The sequence below is a fragment of the Scyliorhinus torazame genome, chromosome 2, assembly GCF_047496885.1.
Source record: "Scyliorhinus torazame isolate Kashiwa2021f chromosome 2, sScyTor2.1, whole genome shotgun sequence".
NCBI classification, from domain to species: domain Eukaryota; kingdom Metazoa; phylum Chordata; class Chondrichthyes; order Carcharhiniformes; family Scyliorhinidae; genus Scyliorhinus; species Scyliorhinus torazame.
In genome coordinates, this window is record NC_092708.1 from 189,155,529 (window position 1) to 189,176,504 (window position 20,976).

The 20,976-nt window shown below is 50.5% G+C and overlaps 1 protein-coding gene across 2 annotated transcripts in view; it reads left to right on the forward strand.

The window, feature by feature from the left end:
- The first annotated feature begins 550 nt into the window (after positions 1–550).
- LOC140394368 (caspase-8-like) overlaps positions 551–20,976 on the forward strand; it is a 119,070-nt gene continuing 98,644 nt past the window's right edge. Inside the window, exons 1-7 of one of the 2 annotated variants that reach the window (XM_072481572.1) lie at positions 551–804; positions 2,111–2,442; positions 4,514–4,619; positions 5,435–5,597; positions 17,377–17,441; positions 19,525–19,633; positions 19,736–20,288. In XM_072481572.1, coding sequence (XP_072337673.1) covers positions 2,126–2,442; positions 4,514–4,619; positions 5,435–5,597; positions 17,377–17,441; positions 19,525–19,633; positions 19,736–20,288 — 1,313 coding nt within the window. In that variant the 5' untranslated portion in view covers positions 551–804; positions 2,111–2,125. Of the gene's footprint in view, positions 805–1,328; positions 1,477–2,110; positions 2,443–4,513; positions 4,620–5,434; positions 5,598–17,376; positions 17,442–19,524; positions 19,634–19,735; positions 20,289–20,976 lie in introns of those variants that run through there. The other variant, XM_072481581.1, reaches the window with a different exon arrangement.

A 20,976-nucleotide genomic window follows, 5' to 3' on the forward strand; every position in this document is an offset into this window, starting at 1 on the left:
TTTTCTGGGGCAGAGGGGTATTTTTGAGGGGCATTGGGATTGCATGTTTTGAAGGGTATTTGTCCTGTGTTTTCTGGGGTAGTTTTCATTGGGTTATTTGGACAGGTTTGAGGGTATTAACACTGTTTGAGGAGTATTTTGCCCTGTGTTTGAAGGGCATTTGGACCGTTTTGATTTTGCCCTGTGTTTTTGGTGTATTTTGACTGTTTTCATAGAATTTACAGGGCAGAAGGAGGCCATTTGGCCCATCGAGTCTGCACTGGCCATCGGAAAGAGCACCCTCCACCCTATCCCTGTAACCCCACCTAACCTTTTTGGACACTAAGGGCAATTTATCATGGCCAATCCACCTAACCTGTATATCTTTAGACTGTGGGAGGAAACCGGAGCACCCGGAGGAAACCCACGCACACACGGGGAGGATGTGCAGACTCCGCACAGACAGTGACCCAAGCCGGAATCGAACCTGGGACCCTGGAGCTGTGAAGCAATTGTGCTATCCACAAGGCTACCGTGCTGCCCTTTTGGAGCTATTTATTTTTTTGTGGGAAATTGAGACTCTGTGAGGGTATTTGCCATGTGTTTTCAGGATATTTACACTGTTTGGAGGGGTATTTTCCCTGTGTTTTTCGGGATATTTACACTGCCCTCTCAGTCTGTTACTCGGGGTACTCCCCGGTTTCCGGGAATCCGACCCTGCCGCAGTGACTCAGCTCCCAGGCACCGAATAATAAACATTTCCGTATCCGCCCAGGCCGCAGACCAGCCGCTGGAGGCCGGAGGTTTCGCCGGGCTCGCTCCCAGGTTAGTGCCGCTCCCTGTCCGCAGCCGCGATCCAAGCACAGCGACCCGGACCGGGGATCAATCCCGGCCCCAGCGACACATTCCCCGCCGGGATACATTGTAACCTCGACTGGAGGACCAATCACAACCTGACCACAATGTAACAAACTGAGGAGATCAGCCGGGGTTCCTGCTCCTGATCACTGTCCAGTGATCCCTGGATAAGAGAGAGGAAATCAGCCGGGGTTCCTGCTCCTGATCACTGTCCAGTGATCCCTGGGCGAGAGAGAGGAATTCAGCCAGGGATACTGCTCCTGATCACTGTCCAGTGATCCCTGGGTTCGAGAGAGGAATTCAGCCGGGGTTCCTGCTCCTGATCACTGTCCAGTGATCCCTGGGCGAGAGAGAGGAATTCAGCCGGGGTTCCTGCTCCTGATCACTGTCCAGTGATCCCTGGGCGAGAGAGAGGAATTCAGCCGGGGTTCCTGCTCCTGATCACTGTCCAGTGATCCCTGGGTTCGAGAGAGGAATTCAGCCGGGGTTCCTGCTCCTGATCACTGTCCAGTGATCCCTGGGCGAGAGAGAGGAATTCAGCCGGGGTTCCTGCTCCTGATCACTGTCCAGTGATCCCTGGGCGAGAGAGAGGAATTCAGCCGGGGTTCCTGCTCCTGATCACTGTCCAGTGATCCCCGGGTAAGAGAGAGGAAATCAGCCAGGGATACTGCTCCTGATCACTGTCCATTGATCCCCGGATAAGAGAGAGGAAATCAGCCAGGGATCCTGCTCCTGATAACTGACCAGTGATCCCTGGGTTCGAGAGAGGAATTCAGCCAGGGTTCCTGCTCCTGATCACTGTCCATTGATCCCCGGATAAGAGAGAGGAAATCAGCCAGGGATCCTGCTCCTGATAACTGACCAGTGATCCCTGGGTTCGAGAGAGGAATTCAGCCAGGGTTCCTGCTTCTGATCACTGTCCAGTGATCCCTGGGCGAGAGAGAGGGGGGGGGAAATCAGCCAGGGTTCCTGCTCCTGATCACTGTCCAGTGATCCTTGGGTTACAAAGAGAGACAAAATCAGCTTGGGTTCCTGCTTCTGATCACTGTCCAGTGACCCGTGGGTTAGAGATAGAGGGGGGAAATCAGCAAGGGTTCCTGCTCCTGAGCACTGTCCAGTGACCCGTGGGTTAGAGAGAGTGGAAATCAGTGATAGGAAAGTATGGGGTGTGGATGAATGGTTTGTTGCAGATTGGATGGGGGAAGGGGGTGTATTAGAGAGGGTGTTTGTTTGCACCGGGGGTCTTGACGCCCATGCATTTCTGTTCATACAGGTGTGCGAAGCCACCATGGATGGCAGCAGTTTCCAGTTCCAAGTTCTCCTTCATGAGATCAGCGAGAATCTGGGCTCCGACGAGCTGAAGGCAATGAAGTTTTTTTGCCAAGATTTATTAAACAGTAACCAGCTCAACAGGGCTGATTCGGGGCTCAAACTCTTCACTGCTTTGCAGGAGAAGGGACTGCTCGATATGGGTGATACCTTCATCGTGGCAGAGCTACTGTATCGGACAAAGCTGTTCAAACTCCTGAAGAGACTGCATTATGACAGACAGGAGGTTTGTGGGCAGCTCAAAGATCCACACAAAGCCAGGATCTCATCGTACAGGTCAGCAATATCTCACTCGTGATTAACAGCACTTCCACTAACCACCCTTTCTATTCCTCTCGGAAGGTGTGAAATGAAGGGAAAAACTAGAGCACCCTAAAGACTGGGAATTCTGCGGAGAGTAACTTACCTCCTGATTCCCCAAATCCTGTCCATGATCTACAAGGCAGAAGTCAGGAGTGTGATGGAACACTTCCCACTTGCTTGGTTGGATAAAGCTCCAACAATACTCAAGAAACTCAACACCATCCGGGACAAAGCAGCCCTCTTGGTTGACACCCCATCCACCACCTTAAACACTCACCCCCTCCACTCCCGACGCACAGTAGCAGCAGTGTGTACCATCTACAAGATGCACTGCAGGAACTCACCAAAGGCTTTTTGGACAGCACCTTCCAAACCCAGGACCTCTACCATCTAGAAGGACATGGGCAACAGATACCTGGGAACCCCACCACTTGGAAGTTGCCTTCCAAATCATGCATCCTCCTGACTTGGAAATATATCGCTGCTCCTTCACTGTCGCTCGGGCAACATCCTGGAACCCATTCCCTAACAGCACTGTGGGTGTACCTACAGCATATGGGCTGCAGCGGTTCAAGTTGACAGCTCACCACCATCTTCTCGAGAGCAACCAGGGATGGGCAATGAATGTTGGCCTAGTCAGCGACACCCACAGCCTGTTCATTCGCAGTTCAGCTTCAGATGTCAATCATGCACCAGGTGGGGTGGGTATTCCCCGAAACATTTACAAATCTGTGATCCCATCTGTGCCTGAAACTTGCACCTGGTCTCTGATTGAGGCCTGGAAGCTGAGCAGAAAGACCACTGTTGATCCAATTAACGGGCTAAATACTTTGTTTAAAATAATATGGTTGCAGTGGTCAAAAATGTCTGGACCTATCCTGGGAGTCTTTGATGGGGACAGTGTAGAGGGAGCTTTACTCTCTATCTAACCCCGTGCTGTATTTGTCCTGGGAATGTTTGATGGGGACAGTGTAGAGGGAGCTTTACTCTGTATCTAACCCGTGCTGTACCTGTCCTGGGAGTGTTTGATGGGGACTGTGTAGAAGGGGCTTTACTTTGTATCTAACCCGTGCTGAATCTGTCCTGGGAGTGTTTGATGGGGACAGTGTAGAGGGAACTTTACTCTGTATCTAACCGGTGCTGTACCTGTCCTGGGAGGGTTTGATGGGGACAGTGTAGAGGGAGCTTTACTCTGTATCTAACCCGTGCTGTACCTGTCCTGGGAGTGTTTGATGGGGACAGTGTAGAAGGGGCTTTACTTTGTATCTAACCCGTGCTGAATCTGTCCTGGGAGTGTTTGATGGGGACAGTGTAGAGGGAACTTTACTCTGTATCTAACCGGTGCTGTACCTGTCCTGGGAGGGTTTGATGGGGACAGTGTAGAAGGGGCTTTACTCTGTATCTAACCCATGCTGAATCTGTCCTGGGAGTGTTTGATGGGGACAGTGTGGAAGGAGCTTTACTCTGTATCTAACTCCGTGCTGTACCTGTCCTGGGAGTGTTTGATGGAGACAATGTAGAAGGAGCTTTACTCTGTATCTAACTCCATGTTGTACCTGTCCTGGGAGTGTTTGATGGAGACAATGTAGAGGGAGCTTTACTCTGTATCTAACCCCGTGCTGTACCTGTCCTGGGAGTGTTTGATGGAGACAATGTAGAGGGAGCTTTATTCTGTATCTAACTCCATGTTGTACCTGTCCTGGAAGAACAGAGCCCTCTCTGAAAAGCTTTAAACAACATGGGTGGGATTCTCCCTCCGTGCGTACCCCTGCCGACCAACCAATGGGATTTCCCATTTTGAGCAGCCACACGCTGTCGGGAAATCCACGGGCATGGGTGCGCTGTCGGCGTAACAGAGAATCCCGACCAGCGGAGAATCCAGCCCCATATTTTCACTTCCATTTTTGTAAAGTTTTGCTAATCGCTGAGCAGCCTTCTGATGAATCAGAATCATCTTGTGGAGATTTGGAGAGGATTCCACTCTTGTTTATCTATTCCTGACTGGTATCTGTCACCGAGATCCAGAACTTGCTTCTAATTGCAGGCAGCTTTTGTTCGAAGTGTCGGAAGATATCACGACGAAGGACTTGGAGACTGTGAAACATTTCTTACACAACGAACTATCAAAATCTAAGCTGGAGAATATCACAGTGAGTACATTGCATGTGCTGGTATTGGTCGAACTGACTCCAGCCCATATAGACCCTGGTAGCACTGAAGCAGGCCATTCAGCCCATCACTTCTGTATCTTCTCTCTGAAAGAACCATACTCTTAGTCACCTTTGCCTCTCCTTCCCCCATTTATTAATCTTCTTTGGAAGTAATATCTATTCACTTCCCCTTTAGAAGCCCTGACGGATTCTGCTTCTCCCACTCTTTCCATGTATGTTCCATGTCCTCACAATCATCCATAGAAAAAAATATCCAAAATTGTTCTTTGATCTTTCAGTGCTGGTCTGTTGGGATCTAGTTATTGACTCACTAGACAATGGAAATCTTTTAGCACTGATTGTAAAATGAGACAGAAACCAGTGGATCTACTGATTAATTCCGGTCCCTCAAAGTCTCCAGGTGAAAATACTCATCCTCATGTTCAAGTCCCAACCTGAGCCTCCCCATTCCTCTCTGGATAACCACTCCCAGCCCTATTACTCCTACCCAACTCTCTGAAAACTCTGGCCTTTCTCCATCATTCCTCCTCTTTGCTGCATATTGTTGGCTCTGCCTTGATGTACTTGGGCCCTTACACTCTAATCCTCCTTAAACTTTTCCATTTCTTCACCCCACCCCCTTCTCCTCCTGTAAAACCTTTCACCAAAGCCAATAATTCTGTTACCCATCCAACCCCGCTACTGTATTACTGAAGCGTTACTAAAACGAGTAAACACAGGGCAATCAGGAGCATCTTTATTGGATGAACTCTTTACTAATGGTTTGCTGTGTCACTCGGTCACCTCTCTCTTAGACAATGCTGGATGTCTTTATCGAAATGGAGAAGGAGGGACTACTGGAAGAAAACAATATGGAGCTTCTGAAGAAGATCTGCTCCGAACTTGGGGAGCATTTGTTGAAGAAGTTTGACCATTACACATCCTCAGTCTCAGCCCGGTATGCGACTGGGGGAAAAGGTGAGGACGGTCAGTGAGAGAGAATCTGCAGCCACAACACCGATTCACGTTCTGCTGCATGACCTAGATCAGTGATTTCAATCCATCAGACTGACTACTGCCCCCTTTGTAAAATAAATAGTTTTATTAAGACATTTATATAAACATTAAACACGAACCATCACAAGAGTAAGAACAAACAAAAATCTCATAAAATAAATAACTACCCCAACACCCGACCTCCCTTCTGGGGCTGTTTAGCACAGGGCTAAATAGCTGGCTTTGAAAGCAGACCAAGGCAGGCCAGCAGCACGGTTCAATTCCCGTATCAGCCTCCCCGAACAGGCGCCGGAATGTGGCGACTAGGGGCTTTTCACAGTAACTTCATTTGAAGCCTACTTGTGACAATAAGCGATTTTCATTTTCATTCATTTCATTTCCCTGCCACCCCCCCTCTCACGACCTGCCTTCCCCATTTTAACCCCATTATCACCCTGCACCCCTCCTACTGACACCTCAGTTTTCCTTGAAAAAGTTGATGAACGGCTTCCATCTCCGGGCAAACCCATCAACTGACCCTCTTCAGGCGAACTTGATTTTCTCCAACTTTAGGAATTCAGCCAGACTGCTCACCCACCCCCCTCCGGCTTTGGTGGCTCCGAGTCCCTCCACTTCAGCAAAATCCATCTCTGGGCTACCAGAGAGACAAAGGCCAGAACATCGGCCTCTCTCGCCCCTTGGACTCCCGGGTCTTCCTACACACCAAATATCGCCACTTCAGGACCCCACCTTTACTCTCAACACCTCGAACATTTCTTTTTTTTTTAAAATATATATTTATTAAAGTTTTTTAACACAATTTTTCTCCATTACAAACAATAACCCCCCCCCCCCGTAACAAAAAAAACCGAGAAATCGCACACAGCAAGATATATACATGGCAAAATGATATATTTACACAGCTTTGTACACTGGCCCTCACCCGTACATGCCAGTTTCCCCAACCCTTCATGTTATCTCTTGCTCATCCACCCTCCCAGGCAGTCCCCCCTTTCCCCCCCCCCTCCCAGGACGTCCGTCCCCTCCACCCCCCCCCCCCCCCCCCCCACCCCCACCCCCCTCCACCCCCTCCACCCCCCAAGGTTGCTGCTGCTGCTGACCGACCTTCCTCTAACGCTCCGCAAGATAGTCTAGGAACGGTTGCCACCGCCTGTAGAACCCCTGTGCAGACCCTCTCAAGGCGAACTTAATCCTCTCCAACTTTATGAACCCAGCCATATCATTTATCCAGGCCTCCAGGCTGGGGGGCTTTGCCTCCTTCCACATTAGCAAGATCCTTCGCCACCTTGAACATTTCATCCACGAACCCCTGCCAGAACACCTTCAGCTTCGGACATGCCCAAAACATGTGGACATGATTTGCAGGCCTCCCCGCACCACCCAAACCGGTCATCCACCCGCTCAAATAACCTACTCATTCTGGCTACCGTCATATTCGCCCTGTGAACTACATTAAATTGGATAAGGCCTTGCACATGACAAAAATGCATTCACCCTCCTCAGAGCCTTATCCCACGACCCAGCCTCCATTCCCGCCCCCACCTCCCATTTCCTCCTGACTTCTCCTATCGGGGCTCCCTCCCAGTCCATTAACTTCCTTGTCAATCTTGGACAACCTGCCCTCCTTTGACACCACCTTGTCCTGTAGTCCCGAAGTGGCAGATCGGGAAAACACGCCACCTGCTTTCTCACATAGTCCCGTACCTTCAAATAACGGAACCTGTTCCCTCTCAGCAGCTCATGTTTCTCCTCCAATTCATCTAAACTCAAAAAACATCCCCCTCAACAGATCTCCAAACCCTCAATCCCTGCCCGTCGCCACCCTCGAAACCCCACATTCAACCCCCCCGGTGCAAATCTATGATTACCGCAAATTGGTGCCCACAGCGAGGCACCTTCCAACCTCAGTTGCTGCAGCCACTGTCCCCACACCCACAGGGTCGCCACCACCACCACTGGGCTCATGAAGTACTTGGCTGGCAAGAACGGCAGAGGAGCTGTCAACAATGCCCCCAGACTTGTACCCCTGTAAGAAGCCGCCACCATCCGCACCCACACCGACCCTTCCCCCACTACCCACTTCCTCACTATAGCAATATTCGCTGCCCAATAATAATTCATTATATTTGGCAAGGCCAGCCCCCTCTCCAACAGGACGTTCTTTACCTGTGGGGATATCTCTGCCCACACAAACCCCAAGATCAAAGCATTAAGTTTCCTGAAGAATGATTTTGGGATGAAGATCGGGAGATTCTGAAAAACAAATACAAGCCTCGGGAGCACTGTCATTTTCACTGTCTGCACCCGCTCCGCCAGCGATAACGGCAGCACATCCCACCTCTTAAAATCTCCCGCTCATTCCACCAACCGCACCAGATTCAAATTGTGAAGTTGTTCCCAATCCCGCGCCACAGGATACCCAAACATCTGAAGCTCACCCCCAACACTCTAAACGGCATCTCGCCCAACCTTTCCTGCCCCCATGGCCTCGATCGGGAAGAACTCACTCTTCCCCATGTTTAGCTTATATCCGGACAACCGGCCAAACTCCTCTGATACCCATAATTCCCCCGATGTCTCCCAGTGGGTCTGAAATATAAAGCAATAGGTCATCCGCATATAGCAAGACCTTGTGCTCGACCCATCCCCCCCCCCCCCCCCCCCCCCAACCACAATCCCTCTCCAACTCCTTGATGCTCTGAGCGCCATTGCCAGTGGCTCTATTGCCGAGGTAAAAACACTCCTGCCTTGCCCCAGGGTGTAACCCAAAGTACCCCGAGCTCACCCGATTCATCCGCACACTCGCTACCAGCGTCCCATACAACGATCGGGCCCAGTCCACAAATCCCTGCCCGAACCCAAAACGTCCCAACACTTCCCACAGATACTCCCATTCCACCCAATCCAACGCCTTCTCCGCATCCATAGCATCCGCCACCTCCGCATCTTGTCCATCCGGGCGGCATCATAATTCAGTAATCTGACATTCGCCTCTTTACGAACCCTGTCTGGTCTTGTCTTATCACCCCCCGGCACACAGTCCTTGATAGCCGAGGCCAGGATCTTTGCCAGCGACTTAGCGTCCACAGCCTCCTATAAATTTCCTTGAAAACCCCATTCACCCCCACCAGGTCCAGTGCCACTCTTCCCCTCCCGTCCTTCACCCTTCCGATCTCCCTCACCGCCACCTGCGTCCCGAGTTGGTGTTCCAGCATCCTACTCGCCTTCTCCCTGTACTCATACACTGCCCCTCTGGCCCTCCTCAACTGCCCTACTGCCTTCCCAACCCAAGCTCCATCTGGAGCTTCTGCCTCTCCTTCAACAATGCCACCTCTGGGGATTCCAAATACCTCCTGGCTACCCGCAGAATCTCATCCACCAACCTTGCCGTCGCTGCTCGTTCCTCCTTTTCCCAATGCATCTGGATCGATATAAACTCCCCCCTGACCACTGCCTTAAGTGCCTCCCATTGCGTTGCGGCCGACACCTGTATCGTTCAGTTCCCCGTACCCCCGAATGGTGACTCGCACACCCCTCATCCGCTAACTGCCGTACATCCAGTCTCCACTAGGTCTCCCAAAACCCTAAGGATCTATACCCCCCCCCCCAAAATCCCATGCGCTCCATGAACCCATTTCCGCTCATTCGGCACCACCAACCCCCTCTCCGACCTCAGGCTCCACCAGTCCAAACCTGATTCAATGATCGTGTTAAAATCCCCTCCCATGATCTACCGGTGCGAGTCCAGGTCCGGGATCTTCCCCAGCACCCGTCTCATAAACACCACATCGTCCCAGTTTGGGGCATAGACATTCACCAAGACCACTGGCATCCCCTCCAGCTTCTCACTCTCCATCACGAAACTCCCTCCTGAATCTGCCACAATATTCCCCACCTCAAACGCTACCCGTTTATGTACCAGCATCGCCACCCCCCGCTTGTCTTCAAATCTAATCCTGAATGAAAGACTTGCCTTAGCCACCCTTTTCTTAGCCTCGGACCCCGGTCTTCAAGTGTGTTTGTTGCAAAAAGGCCACGTCCGCCTTCAAGATTCTCAAGTGCGCGAACACACGCGACCGTTTGACTGGCCCATTCAGCCCCTCACATTCCATGTGACCAACCTGGCTGGGGAGCCCCCCTCCCCACCCATGTCCACCATCACCACCTCCCTTCCTGATGCACCGCAGCAACCACACCTTTGTCAGCAGCTCCCCATCCCCACTCCCATTTTGATTAGATTTGATTTATTGTCACAGGTACGGAGGTACAGTGAAAAGTATTTTTCTGCGGCCGAGGGAACGTACACAGTACAAAAAAGAATAATCGACAGAGTGCATTGACAATTGGTACATCGACAGACAGTGATTGGTTACAGTGCAGAACAAGGGTTACTGGGTTATGGGGATAGGGTGGAGGTGTTGACTTTGGGTAGGGTGCTCTTTCCAAGAGCCGGTGCAGACTCGATGGGCCGAATGGCCTCCTTCTGCACTGTAAATTCTATGATCTATGATAAAAGGGGACAAACAAAGCAAATACATGAGCAAGAGCAGCATAGGGTGTCGTGAATAGTGTTCTTACAGGGAACAGATCAGTCTGAGGGGGAGTCGTTGAGGAGTCTTGTAGCTGTGGGGAATAAGCTGTTCCTATGTCTGGATGTGCGGGTCTTCAGATTTCTGTACCTTCTGCCTGGTAGAAGGGTCTGGATGACGGCAAAGCCTGGGAGTGAGGGGTCTCTGACAATGCTGTCTGCCTTCCTGAGGCAGCGGGAGGTGTAGACAGAACCAATGGGAGGACGGCAAGCTTGTGTGATGCGTTGGGTTGAGTTCACCACACTCTGCAGTTTCTTGCGATCTTGGGCCGAGCAGTTGCCATACCAAACTGTGATGCAGCCGGATAGGATGCTCTCTATTGCACATCTGTTGAGGTTTGCGAGAGTCGATGCAGACATGCCGAATTTCTTTAGCTTTCTTGACTGTTGCATCAGCGTGAATGGACCAGGACAGATTGTTGGTGATGGTGACCCCCAGGAACTTAAAGCTACCGACCATTTCCACTTCGGAGCCATTGATGCAGACAATGTGTGTTATGCTACGCTTCCTGAAGTCAATGATCAGTTCCTTGGTCTTTCCGACATTTAGAGAGAGGTTATTTTCTATGCAACCATGGGATTTATCTCCCTCCTGTAGTCTGATTCGTCGTTGTTTGAGATACGGCCCACCACAGTCGTATCATCCACAAACTTATAGACTGAGTTGGAGTTAAATCTAGCCACACAGTCATGCGTGTATAGGAAGTACAGTAGAGGGCTGAGCACACATCTTTGCGGGGCCCCGGTATTGAGGACTATTATGGAGGAGGTGCTGTTACCTATCCTGACAGATTGCGGTCTGTTGGTGAGGAAGTCAAGGATCCAGCTGCACAGGGAGGGGTCAAGTCCAAGATTGTAGAGTTTGGTTATAAGTCTTGTCGGGATAATGGTGTTGAAGGCGGGGCTGTAGTCTATGAACGTATCCTTGTTGTCGAGGTGTTCGAGTGTTGATTGTAGAGCCAGGGAGATAGCATCTGCTGTGGACCGGTTGCGTTGATAGGCAAACTGCAAAGGATCAAGACCGTCTGGGAGGCTGGCAGTGATCGTCTCATGACTAGCCGCTCAAAGCATTTCATGATAACAGACATCAGGGCCACCGGTCGGTAGTCGTTGAGGCACGCTACCTTGTTCTTCTTTACTACTAGTATTATGGTGGTCATCTTGAAGGTGGTGGGGACCTCGGAGCGGAGGAGTGAGGTGTTGATGATATCTGCGAATACACTTGCCAGCTGGTCTGCGCAGGCTCCGAGTGCTCGCCCAGGGACTCCCTCGGAGCCTGTCGCTTTCCGCGGATGCACTTTTAAGAAGGCAGCTCTTACCTCTGAGGCTGTAATAATGTGTATGGGTGTGTCCAGTGCAGTCGGGGCAGGTGGCACTGATGCATTGGCTGACTGCTCAAAGCGGGCATAGGACTTGTTCAGTTCATCGGGTAGGGATGCTGCAGCCCCAGAGATTCCGCCTGGCCTTGCTTTGTAGCCTGTGATCTCGTGTAGGTCCTGCCATAGCCCTGCCATCCCCCTCTGCTACACTAACCACCTGCTCACCCCCACTGCGCTCCCGTTAACTAGCTTGCCAGGCAGACCCTGGCACCAAACCTCCTAACTCCCTTCATTGATTCCCCTCCCCCTGCTCACACACCTTCATATCAAAAACAACAATGAAATAAGGAAAAGGTGCACTCACCCTCCATGTTTCCCAAATACCCTGCCACAGAACCCAACAAGACCCCTCAAAAAAGAGAGGTTTTCCCATAACAAACAAAAGGCAACAAAAACGAAAAAGGTAGAAAAAAACTCCTCACACCTCCTCCATATTCAATGTCCACCTTCTCCTGCCCGTCCATTGTCCCTTAAAAACTCCGTCGCCTCCTCTGGTGTCCCAAAATAATGTTCTCAGCCGTTGTGAGTCAACCAGAGGCGGGCTGGGTGCAGAATCCCAAACTTCCCAAACCTAACACCCCACCATCCCACCTCCCACTTCCCAACTCCCCTACCTCCTTTCTTACCCCTGTCCTCCGCTGCTGACATCTTAACTATTTTCAAAGAAGTTGATGAACGGCTGATATCTCCGGGCAAACCTCTCCACAGACCCTCTCAAGGCAAACTTTGTCTTCTCCAGCCTGAGGAACTCTGCCAGGTCACTCACCTAAACCTCCGGTTTCGGCGGCCCTGTGTTCCGCCATTCAAACTTCCCCCCTTCTTAAAGAGGGCAGCCTTCATTCGGTTGAACCCGGCTCTCCTCTTTGCCAGGTCCTGGTACACCCGGAGCTCAAAGCCTTCCCAGGTGCACCTCCTCGTCTGCCTAACCCACCGCAATATCTTCTCCTTGTTGAGGAATCGATGGCGCTCCCGGCAACTCGTTTGCCTGCGGCTTCTTCATCAGTGTCCTATGCGCCCGGCCAACCTCCAGGGGCTGGTCAAAGGCCCCCTCCCCTATCAACTGCCTCAACATCTTGGCTACAAATGAGCCAGCGCCCACTCCTTCGATGCTCTCTGGCATCTTCACGATTCTTGGGTTTTGCCTCTGGGAGCGGTTCTCCCGATCCTCCACCTTCTCCTTTAGCCGCTTCTTGGTCTCCCGCATCATCCCGATCTCGGCCGCCAACCAGGTAAGCTACTCCTCGTGCTCTCTCCCCCACGGCCTCCTCCACCTTCCGAAAAGCCTGGCCCTGGGACTCCAGCCTCTCTTCCACCCAATCAATCCCTGCTTTTAGCGGGTCCACTACCCTGGCTGGGTCCTCCTGGACTTCCCTCTTCTGCTGGCTGAACTTCTCATTTAAGAGGTCCACCAGCTGCTCCGTTGACCACTGGGCAGGCAGGGCTGACCCCTTGCCCTCCGCATCTTCACCTGCGGCGCACAAAGAATTTCTTGCTCTAACCGCTCCTTCCTTCTCGGCCCACTTCTGCTCCATGGATCCACCCACCACCACCACCAGGTTTAAAAAAAATGTATTTTATCCCAGCACCACTAGTTTAACTTCCCAAGAAAAGGAATTTGTGGAATGTCTAAGAGATGTTTTTTGGAGCAGCTTGTGACAGAGCCTACTAGGGAATAGGCAATTCTGGATTTGGTGATGTGTCATGAGACAGACTTGAATCGGGAACTTAAGGTGAAGGAACCCTTACGGAGCAGTGACCACAATATGATAGAATTTACCCTGCAGTTTGAGAGGGAGAAGCTGCAATCAGATGTAACGGTATTACAATTAAATAAGGGTAACCACAAAGATATAAGGGAGGAGCTGGCCAGAGCTGATTGGAAAAGGAGACTAGCAGGGAAGACAGTGGAACAGCAATGGCAGGAGTTTTGGGGGGTTATTCGGGAGGCACAACAGAAATTCATCCCAAAGAGGAGGAAACATGTTAAGGGGAGGACAAGGCATCCATGGCTGACAAGGTAAGTCAAGGACAGCATAAAAGCAAAAGAAAAAGCATACAAAGTGGCGAGGATTAGTGGAAGCCAGAGGATTGGGAAGCCTTTAAAAGCGAGCAGAGGACAACTAAAAAAGCAATAAGGGGGGAGAAGATGAAATACGAGTGCAAGCTAGCTAGTAATATAAAAGAAGATAGGAAGAGATTTTTTCAATATATAAAAGGTAAGAGAGAGGCAAAAATAGACATTGGACCACTGGAAAATGTGGCTGGAGAAGTAATAATGGGAAAAAAGAAATGGCAGGGCAACACGATGGTGTAGTGGTTTCCACTGCTGCCTCACGGCGCCGAGGTCCCAGGTTCAATCCCGGCTCTGGGTCACTGTTCGTGTGGAGTTTGCACATTCTTCCCGTGTTTGCGTGGGTTTTGCCCCCACAACCCAAAGATATGTAGGCTAGGTCTTCACGGTGGAAGACACCAGTGGGGTGCCAGAACTCCAGGAGAATCAGGGGGCAGAGGTGAGTGCAATGGCCATCACTAAGAAGAAGGTTCTGGGGAAACTGAAAGGTCTGAAGGTGGATAAATCACCTGGACCAGATTGATTACACACCAGGATTCTAAAAAAGATAGTTGAGGAGATTGTGGAGGCATTGGTGGTGATCTTTCAGGAATCATTGGGGGCAGGAAGGGTCCCAGAGGACTGGAAAGGGGCTAATGTAACACCACTGTTTAACAAGGAGGGAGGCAGAAGATGGGAAATTATAGGCCGGTTAGCCTGACTTCGGTCATTGGTAAGATTATAAAGTCCATTATTAAAGATGAAATTGCGGAGTACTTGGAAGTGCATGATAAAATAGGACTGAGTCAGCATGGCTTTGTCAAAGGGAGGTCGAGTCTGACAAATCTGTTAGAGTTCTTTGAAGAAGTAACAAGGAAGTTAGACAAAGGAGAACCAGTGGACGTGATTTATTTAGATTTCCAGAAGGCCTTTGACAGGGTGCCGCATGGGAAACTGTTGAATAAGTTAAGAGCCCATGGTGTTCAGGGTAAGATCCTGGCATGGATAGAGGATTGACTGACTGGCAGAAGGTAGAGAGTGGGGATAAAGGGGTCTTTTTCAGGATGGCAGCCGGTGATTAATGGTGTGCCTCAGGGGTCTGTGCTGGGATCACAACTTTTCACAATATACATTAATGATCTGGAAGAAGGAACTGAAGGCACTGTTGCTAAGTTTGCAGATGATACAAAGATCTGTAGAGGGACAGGTAGTATTGAGGAAGCAAGGGGGATGCAGAAGGACTTGGACAGGTGAGGAGAGTGGGCAGAGAAGTGGCAGATGGAATACAATGTGGAAAAGTGTGAGGTCATGCACTTTGGAGGGAGAAATGGAGACATAGACTATTTTCTAAATGGGGAAATGCTTCGGAAATCAGAAGCACAAAGGGACTTGGGAGTCCTTGTTCACGATTCTCATAAGGTTAACGTGCAGGTTCAGTCGGCAGTTAGGAAGACTAATGCAATGTTAGCATTCATGTTGAGAGGGCTAGAATACAAGAGCAGAGATGCACTTCTGAGGCTGTATAAGGCTCTGTTCAGACTCCATTTGGAGTATTGTGAGCAGCTTTGGGCCCTGTATCTAAGGAAGGATGCGCTGGCCTTGGTAAGGGTCCAGAGGAGGTTCACAAGAATGATCCCTGGCATGAAGAACTTGTCGTATGAGAAATGGTTGAGGACTCTGGGTCTGTACTCGTCGGAGTTTAGAAGAATGAGTGGGGATCTTATTAAAAATTTACAGGATACTGCGAGGCCTGGATAGCGAGGATGTGGAGAGGATGTTTCCACTTGTAGGAAAAACTAGCAGAGGACACAATCTCAGGCTGAAGGGACGATCCTTAATAACAGAGATGAGGAGGAATTTCTTCAGCCAGAGGATGGTGAATCTGTGGAACTCTTTACTGCAGAAGGCTGTGGAGGCCAATCACTGAGTGTCTTTAAGACAGAGATAGATAGGTTCTTGATTAATAAGGGGATCAGGGGTTATGGGGAGAAGGCAGGAGAATGGGGATGAGAAAAATATCAGCCATGATTGCATGGTGAAGCAGACTCGATGGGCCGAGTGGCCTAATTCTGTACCTATGTCTTATGGTCGTATGATCATCTCTACACCTTTTTCCTCCAAAACATCCCCCCCAACAACTGGGGAAAAGGACCAAAAGAAGTTGTCTCGAGCAGGTGCTGCCAAATGTGCGACCACTCACTCCATGGCCCCCACCGGCAGTCCCCCGACCTCTGCCCCCTTATTCTCAGAGTCGAGATTCTCCAGGATGGGGGAGGGGGCTTCCCAGTTAGTCACAGTTTCCAGCCTGAACACTGGCTGGCTGTTTCAGGGGAAGTTGATATTCATGGTTTGATAATGATCCTGCCCGAAGACGTGATTGCTTTCTCTTCAATACGGGGACGGTCAGGAGCACCCAGGTTGCACCAACCCCGCAATCCAGTATCAGCAGAATACACCTGCATTTATGGTGTGTGTCCCAACAACCAGCATTCACGTGGTAGTTTTTAATCTACCCTCTTACTGGATTATATCAATCTGAAATATGTAGTCATGTTCAGCAAAACACTGGGGTATAGTATGTGCGAGTTAGGAGCCAGGAGTAGGCCTTTCAGCCCCTCATGCTTGCTCCGTTAGTAAGATTATGGCAGATCTCATTTAAAAAAATTAAAAAAAAAATTTGACAGTACCCAATTCCTTTTTTTCCAATTAAGGGGCAATTTAGCATGGCCAATCCACCTATCCTGCACATCTTTCGGTTGTGGGGCGAAACCCACGCAAACACGGGGAGAATAAGACATAAGGGGGCATAAACTTAAAATCCCGTCTAAATTATTCAATTTTGGAACCATGGGCAGAATTCTCTCATTCTGAGACTAAGTGCGGTGGCGGGCGGCTCCGGTAGCGCCTGTTCCACTAGCCGAAATGGCGAGGATCCCGCACCAGATTCCTGCTTGGAAGCTCGTTAATTATGCACAGGCGAGTTCCCCTCCCACTCTCCTGGCAGGCCGGCAGCTGATTCGTCCGCCCACCCTCAGCTGACGGGTTCAAAGGTCCTGGTGCCATAATGAAATACCAGGCCCCTCACCTGGCAGAGTGGTGAACAGCGCATCAGGAGTACCACAGGACTACCGCAGTGTTGCACTCACCTCAAAGTCTCTGGTAGACTGAGAGCCACCTTGTGCACGGCACTCGTTAGCAACCCACCCACCATCAATGGGAGAATTCTGCCCTATTTCTTTACATACAGACTGGTAGACGTGTGAATACTCTCCCACAAAAAGCAATAGCTGCTGTGCGGGGGCGGGGGCTCCAGTAATTATTTTAAATTTGAGGTTGATTGTTTTTTTGATGGACAAGGGCAGGAAGCAGGTGGCCGGAGTTCAGGAGCAGCCACAATCTCATTAAATGACGGAGGTGATGGAGATGACTTGAGGGGCTGAATGGCTGGTTTCCCTGCAGCCTGCATGCAGCTTTCAAACGCTAAGATGCAGAGTTTAAAATCACCAGACAGAATAGTGAATTTTTAGATTCTTGGATTTGGGTTTGCATTTTTATTTTATAGACAACTGTATAAATTTGAACTGCCAGTTTCAAACAGTTTGTGTTGTAACCTCTGGGGTCTGTCTACCCCCCCCCTTTAGTTTAGTTGAATTTATCTGGTGATGATGTGCATCCAGCCAGAGACGCTGCATTTACTGATAGTCTGTCCATTTGTTTTCACAGATATAAAGGAACAAGATAGCAATGCCTTCCACAGTCAGAGTGTTGAGATGAACTCGGAGCAACAAGTAAGAGAGATTCACTCGTCCCCATAGTTCACACTTTTCTGGGTGTTATTTTCCCTCCATGGTTTTCATTGGATCCTGACGATTAAAAATGTTAATTGAATGTATCTGCAAAGGGATAGATCACAACAGAGTGGACATTATGTAGTGTTATTTACATAAATTTCCTATAAGACTCCCTGTGGAGTCAGTATTCAATGGTGCTATTCGCATTGTCACTGGATTAGTAATCCAGAGTTTTACAAGAATTCTCTGGGGACCCGGATTCAAATCCCACCACTGTGGAACTCGATCAAAATCAGGAATTAAAAGTCTAAAGAAACCATTGTCGATTTGCATAAAAGCCCACCTAGCCCATGGGCGGCACAGTAGCACAGTGGTTAGCACTGTTGCCTCACAGCTCCGGGTCCCAGGTTCAATTCCCAGATTGGGTCACTGTCTGTGCGGAGTCTGCATGTTCTCCCCGTGTCTGTGTGGGTTTCCTCCGGGTGCTCCGCACAGTCCAAAGATATGTAGGTTAGGTGGATTGGCCATGCTAAATTGTCCTTGGTTTCCAAAAAGGTTAGGTGGGTTACTGGGTTACGGGGATGGGGTGGAGGTGTGGGCTTAGGTAGGGTGCTCTTTCCAAGGGCTGATGCAGACTCGATGGACCGAATGGCCTCCTTCTGCACTGTAAATTCTATGACTCTAGTTCACTAATGTGCTTTAGGGATAGAAATCTGCTGTCCTTACCTGGTCTGGCCTACCTGTGATCCAGATCCACATCAAAGTGTTGACTCTTAAATGACCGAGCAATCTACTAAGTTCAAGGAATTCGCAGTCAGGAATGAGCAACAAATTCTGGCCTAGCCAGTGACGCCTACATCCCATGAATGAATTAAAAAAAAACATTTCATGTTCCTATTTTGTGGGTGGCTCAGTGGTTAGCACTGCTGCCTCACAGCGGCAGGACCCGGGATCGGTTCCAGCCTTGGGTGACTGTGTGGACTTTGCACATTCTCTCTGTGTCAGCGTGGGTTTCCTCCGGGTCCTCCGGTTTCCTCCCACAGTCCAAAGATGTGCAGGTTAGGTGGATTAGCTGGGCTAAATTGCCCTTAGTGTCCAAGGATGTGCAGGTTAGGTGGGGTTAAGGGTGGGGCGGAGAAGTGGGCCTAGGCGGGGTGCTCTTTCAGAGGGTCAGTGCAGACTTGATGAGCCGAATGGCCTCCTTCTGCAGTGTAGGGATTCTATGGTTCAGGGCCCCATGGAGTCGGGGAGTTTTACAGCACGAAAAGAGGCCATTCGGCCCATTGTGTCTGTGCTGGCCATCAAGCATTTATCTATTTGAATCCCCTTTTCGAGCACTTGGTCTGAAAGCTTGCTAGCCCTTGTACGGTGTCTCAGTGCGTGGGTATTGGCCGTGGAGCGGCTGCAGACCAGATTCATCAGACTGTTACTGGGGCTAAAAGGGTTAACTGACGAGGACAGGTTGCAGAAGACTGGGTTTGTGTTCCTTTTCAGCATGTAAAATTAAAGAGGTAATCTCACTGAGGATGCTTGAGGAAGTTGATTGGGCCGACAGAGAGAATTTATCCCTTCTGTTGGGAGGTGTGGAGTTTGCAACAATGGGGCAGAACCTTCAAATTGGACCCACCCGAGTCCTCGGTGCCATGAGGCAGCAGTGCTAACCGCTGCAACACCCCGCCCAAAAAGCTGCTGTGTTTTGGGGCTGGTGAATTAAACATTTCAAAACTGAGTGATTGAGGGGGCGGCACGGTAGCACAGTGGTTAGCCCTGCTGCCTCATGGCACCGAGGACTCGGGTTCGATCCTGACTCTGGGTCACTGTCCGTGTGGAGTTTGCACATTCTCCCCGTGTCTGAGTGGGTTTCGCCCCCACAACCCAAAGATGTGCAGGGTAGGTGGATTGGTCACGCTAAATTGCCCGTTAATGAAAGAAAACTGAGAGATTGAGTTTGGATGAGGGGATTAAGGAATATGAAACCAAGACAGCCTTGCTGCATGGCTGATGCTTTGTGAAGGACAATATTGGGGACTGAGTGCAATAATGTTCCCTGTTGTACTTCACACTCTCTTCTTTGTGACAGAGTCTGGAGAAGTACAAAATGGAGAGCAACCCAAGAGGTTACTGTGTCATAATCAACAACAGCAAATTCAAAACAATGAACGATCGCAGAGGAACTAACGTGGATGCAGGTAAAGATTACAATCACCATCTTGTCCCTGGACTTGTAGCTCTGGCTCCGGCAGGTGAAGCTGGAATCTGTGTCACCATCGGCGTAATTTATGTTTCCACAGAACGGCTCGATCGGATCTTCAGATGGCTTGGGTTTATGGTGACTCTATACAAGGACCTCTCAGCTTTAGAGATGCTAGACACAATGAAAGTCTACCAACAAATGGACCATACGCTCCACGATTGCTTCGTCTGCTGCATCCTGACCCACGGCGAGAGGGGCGTGATGTGCGGCACGGATGGTGAGCAAGTCGCCATTTCCGAAATCACCTCCTTCTTCTCGGGCACACAGTGCCCGACCCTCCTGGAGAAACCCAAGCTCTTCTTCATTCAGGCGTGCCAGGGCAAGAAGAAACAGGATTGTGTGGAGATTGAGCCTAGAATCTTCGAGCTCAAGTCTCGTAGCATTGGGAGCTTGTCCAGCAGTGTTAGGGCCGAGCCCAGCAACTCCCCGCTAGAGGAGGATGCTGTCAGCACCAGTGCCACCATCCCGGATGAGGCGGACTTTCTCCTGGGCATGGCGACGGTGGAGGGATATGTCTCCTATCGGCACATACAAGAGGGCGCCTGGTATATTCAATCACTCTGTGACAACCTGGAGAAACACTGCACCAGGTACTAACACTAACCCTCAGGGAGAGGGGAAATGGGGCAGTGGGAGAATGTTGAGTGGGCAAGAGAGGGAGCGGAATACATGGGCAGGAGAGGGAGTGGGACATGTGGGAAGGAGGGAGAGGGGACACACAGGGAGGAGAGAGAGCAGGACACATGGGGAGGAGAGAGAGAGGGGGAAATACGGGGAGGAGAAAGATTGGGACACACGGGGAAAGAGAGAGTGGGGCACGTGGGGAGAGAGAGTGGGACACGCGGGGAGCAGAGAGAGAGGGGGGGAAATACGGGGAGGAGAAAGATTGGGACACGCGGGGGGAGAGAGAGAGTGGGGCACGTGGGGAGAAAGAGTGGGACACACGGGGAGCAGAGAGAGAGAGGGGGAAATATGGGGAGGAAAGGGATTGAGACATGCGCGGAGCAGAGAGCGAGAGGGGCACATATGGGGAGGAGAAAGATTTGGCACGCAGGGAGAGCGAGAGCAGGACACACAGGGAGCAGAGGAAGTGGGACACGTGGGAGGCGAGAGAGTGGGACTCACCGTGAGCAGAGAGAGAGAGAGGGGGGGACTCGCTGTGAGCAGAGAGAGAGAGAGGGGAACATACAGGGAGGAGAGTTTGTGACACGTGGGGAGGAGAGAGAGTGGGACTCGCCGTGAGCAGAGAGAGAGAGAGGGACACACACGCCGTGAGCA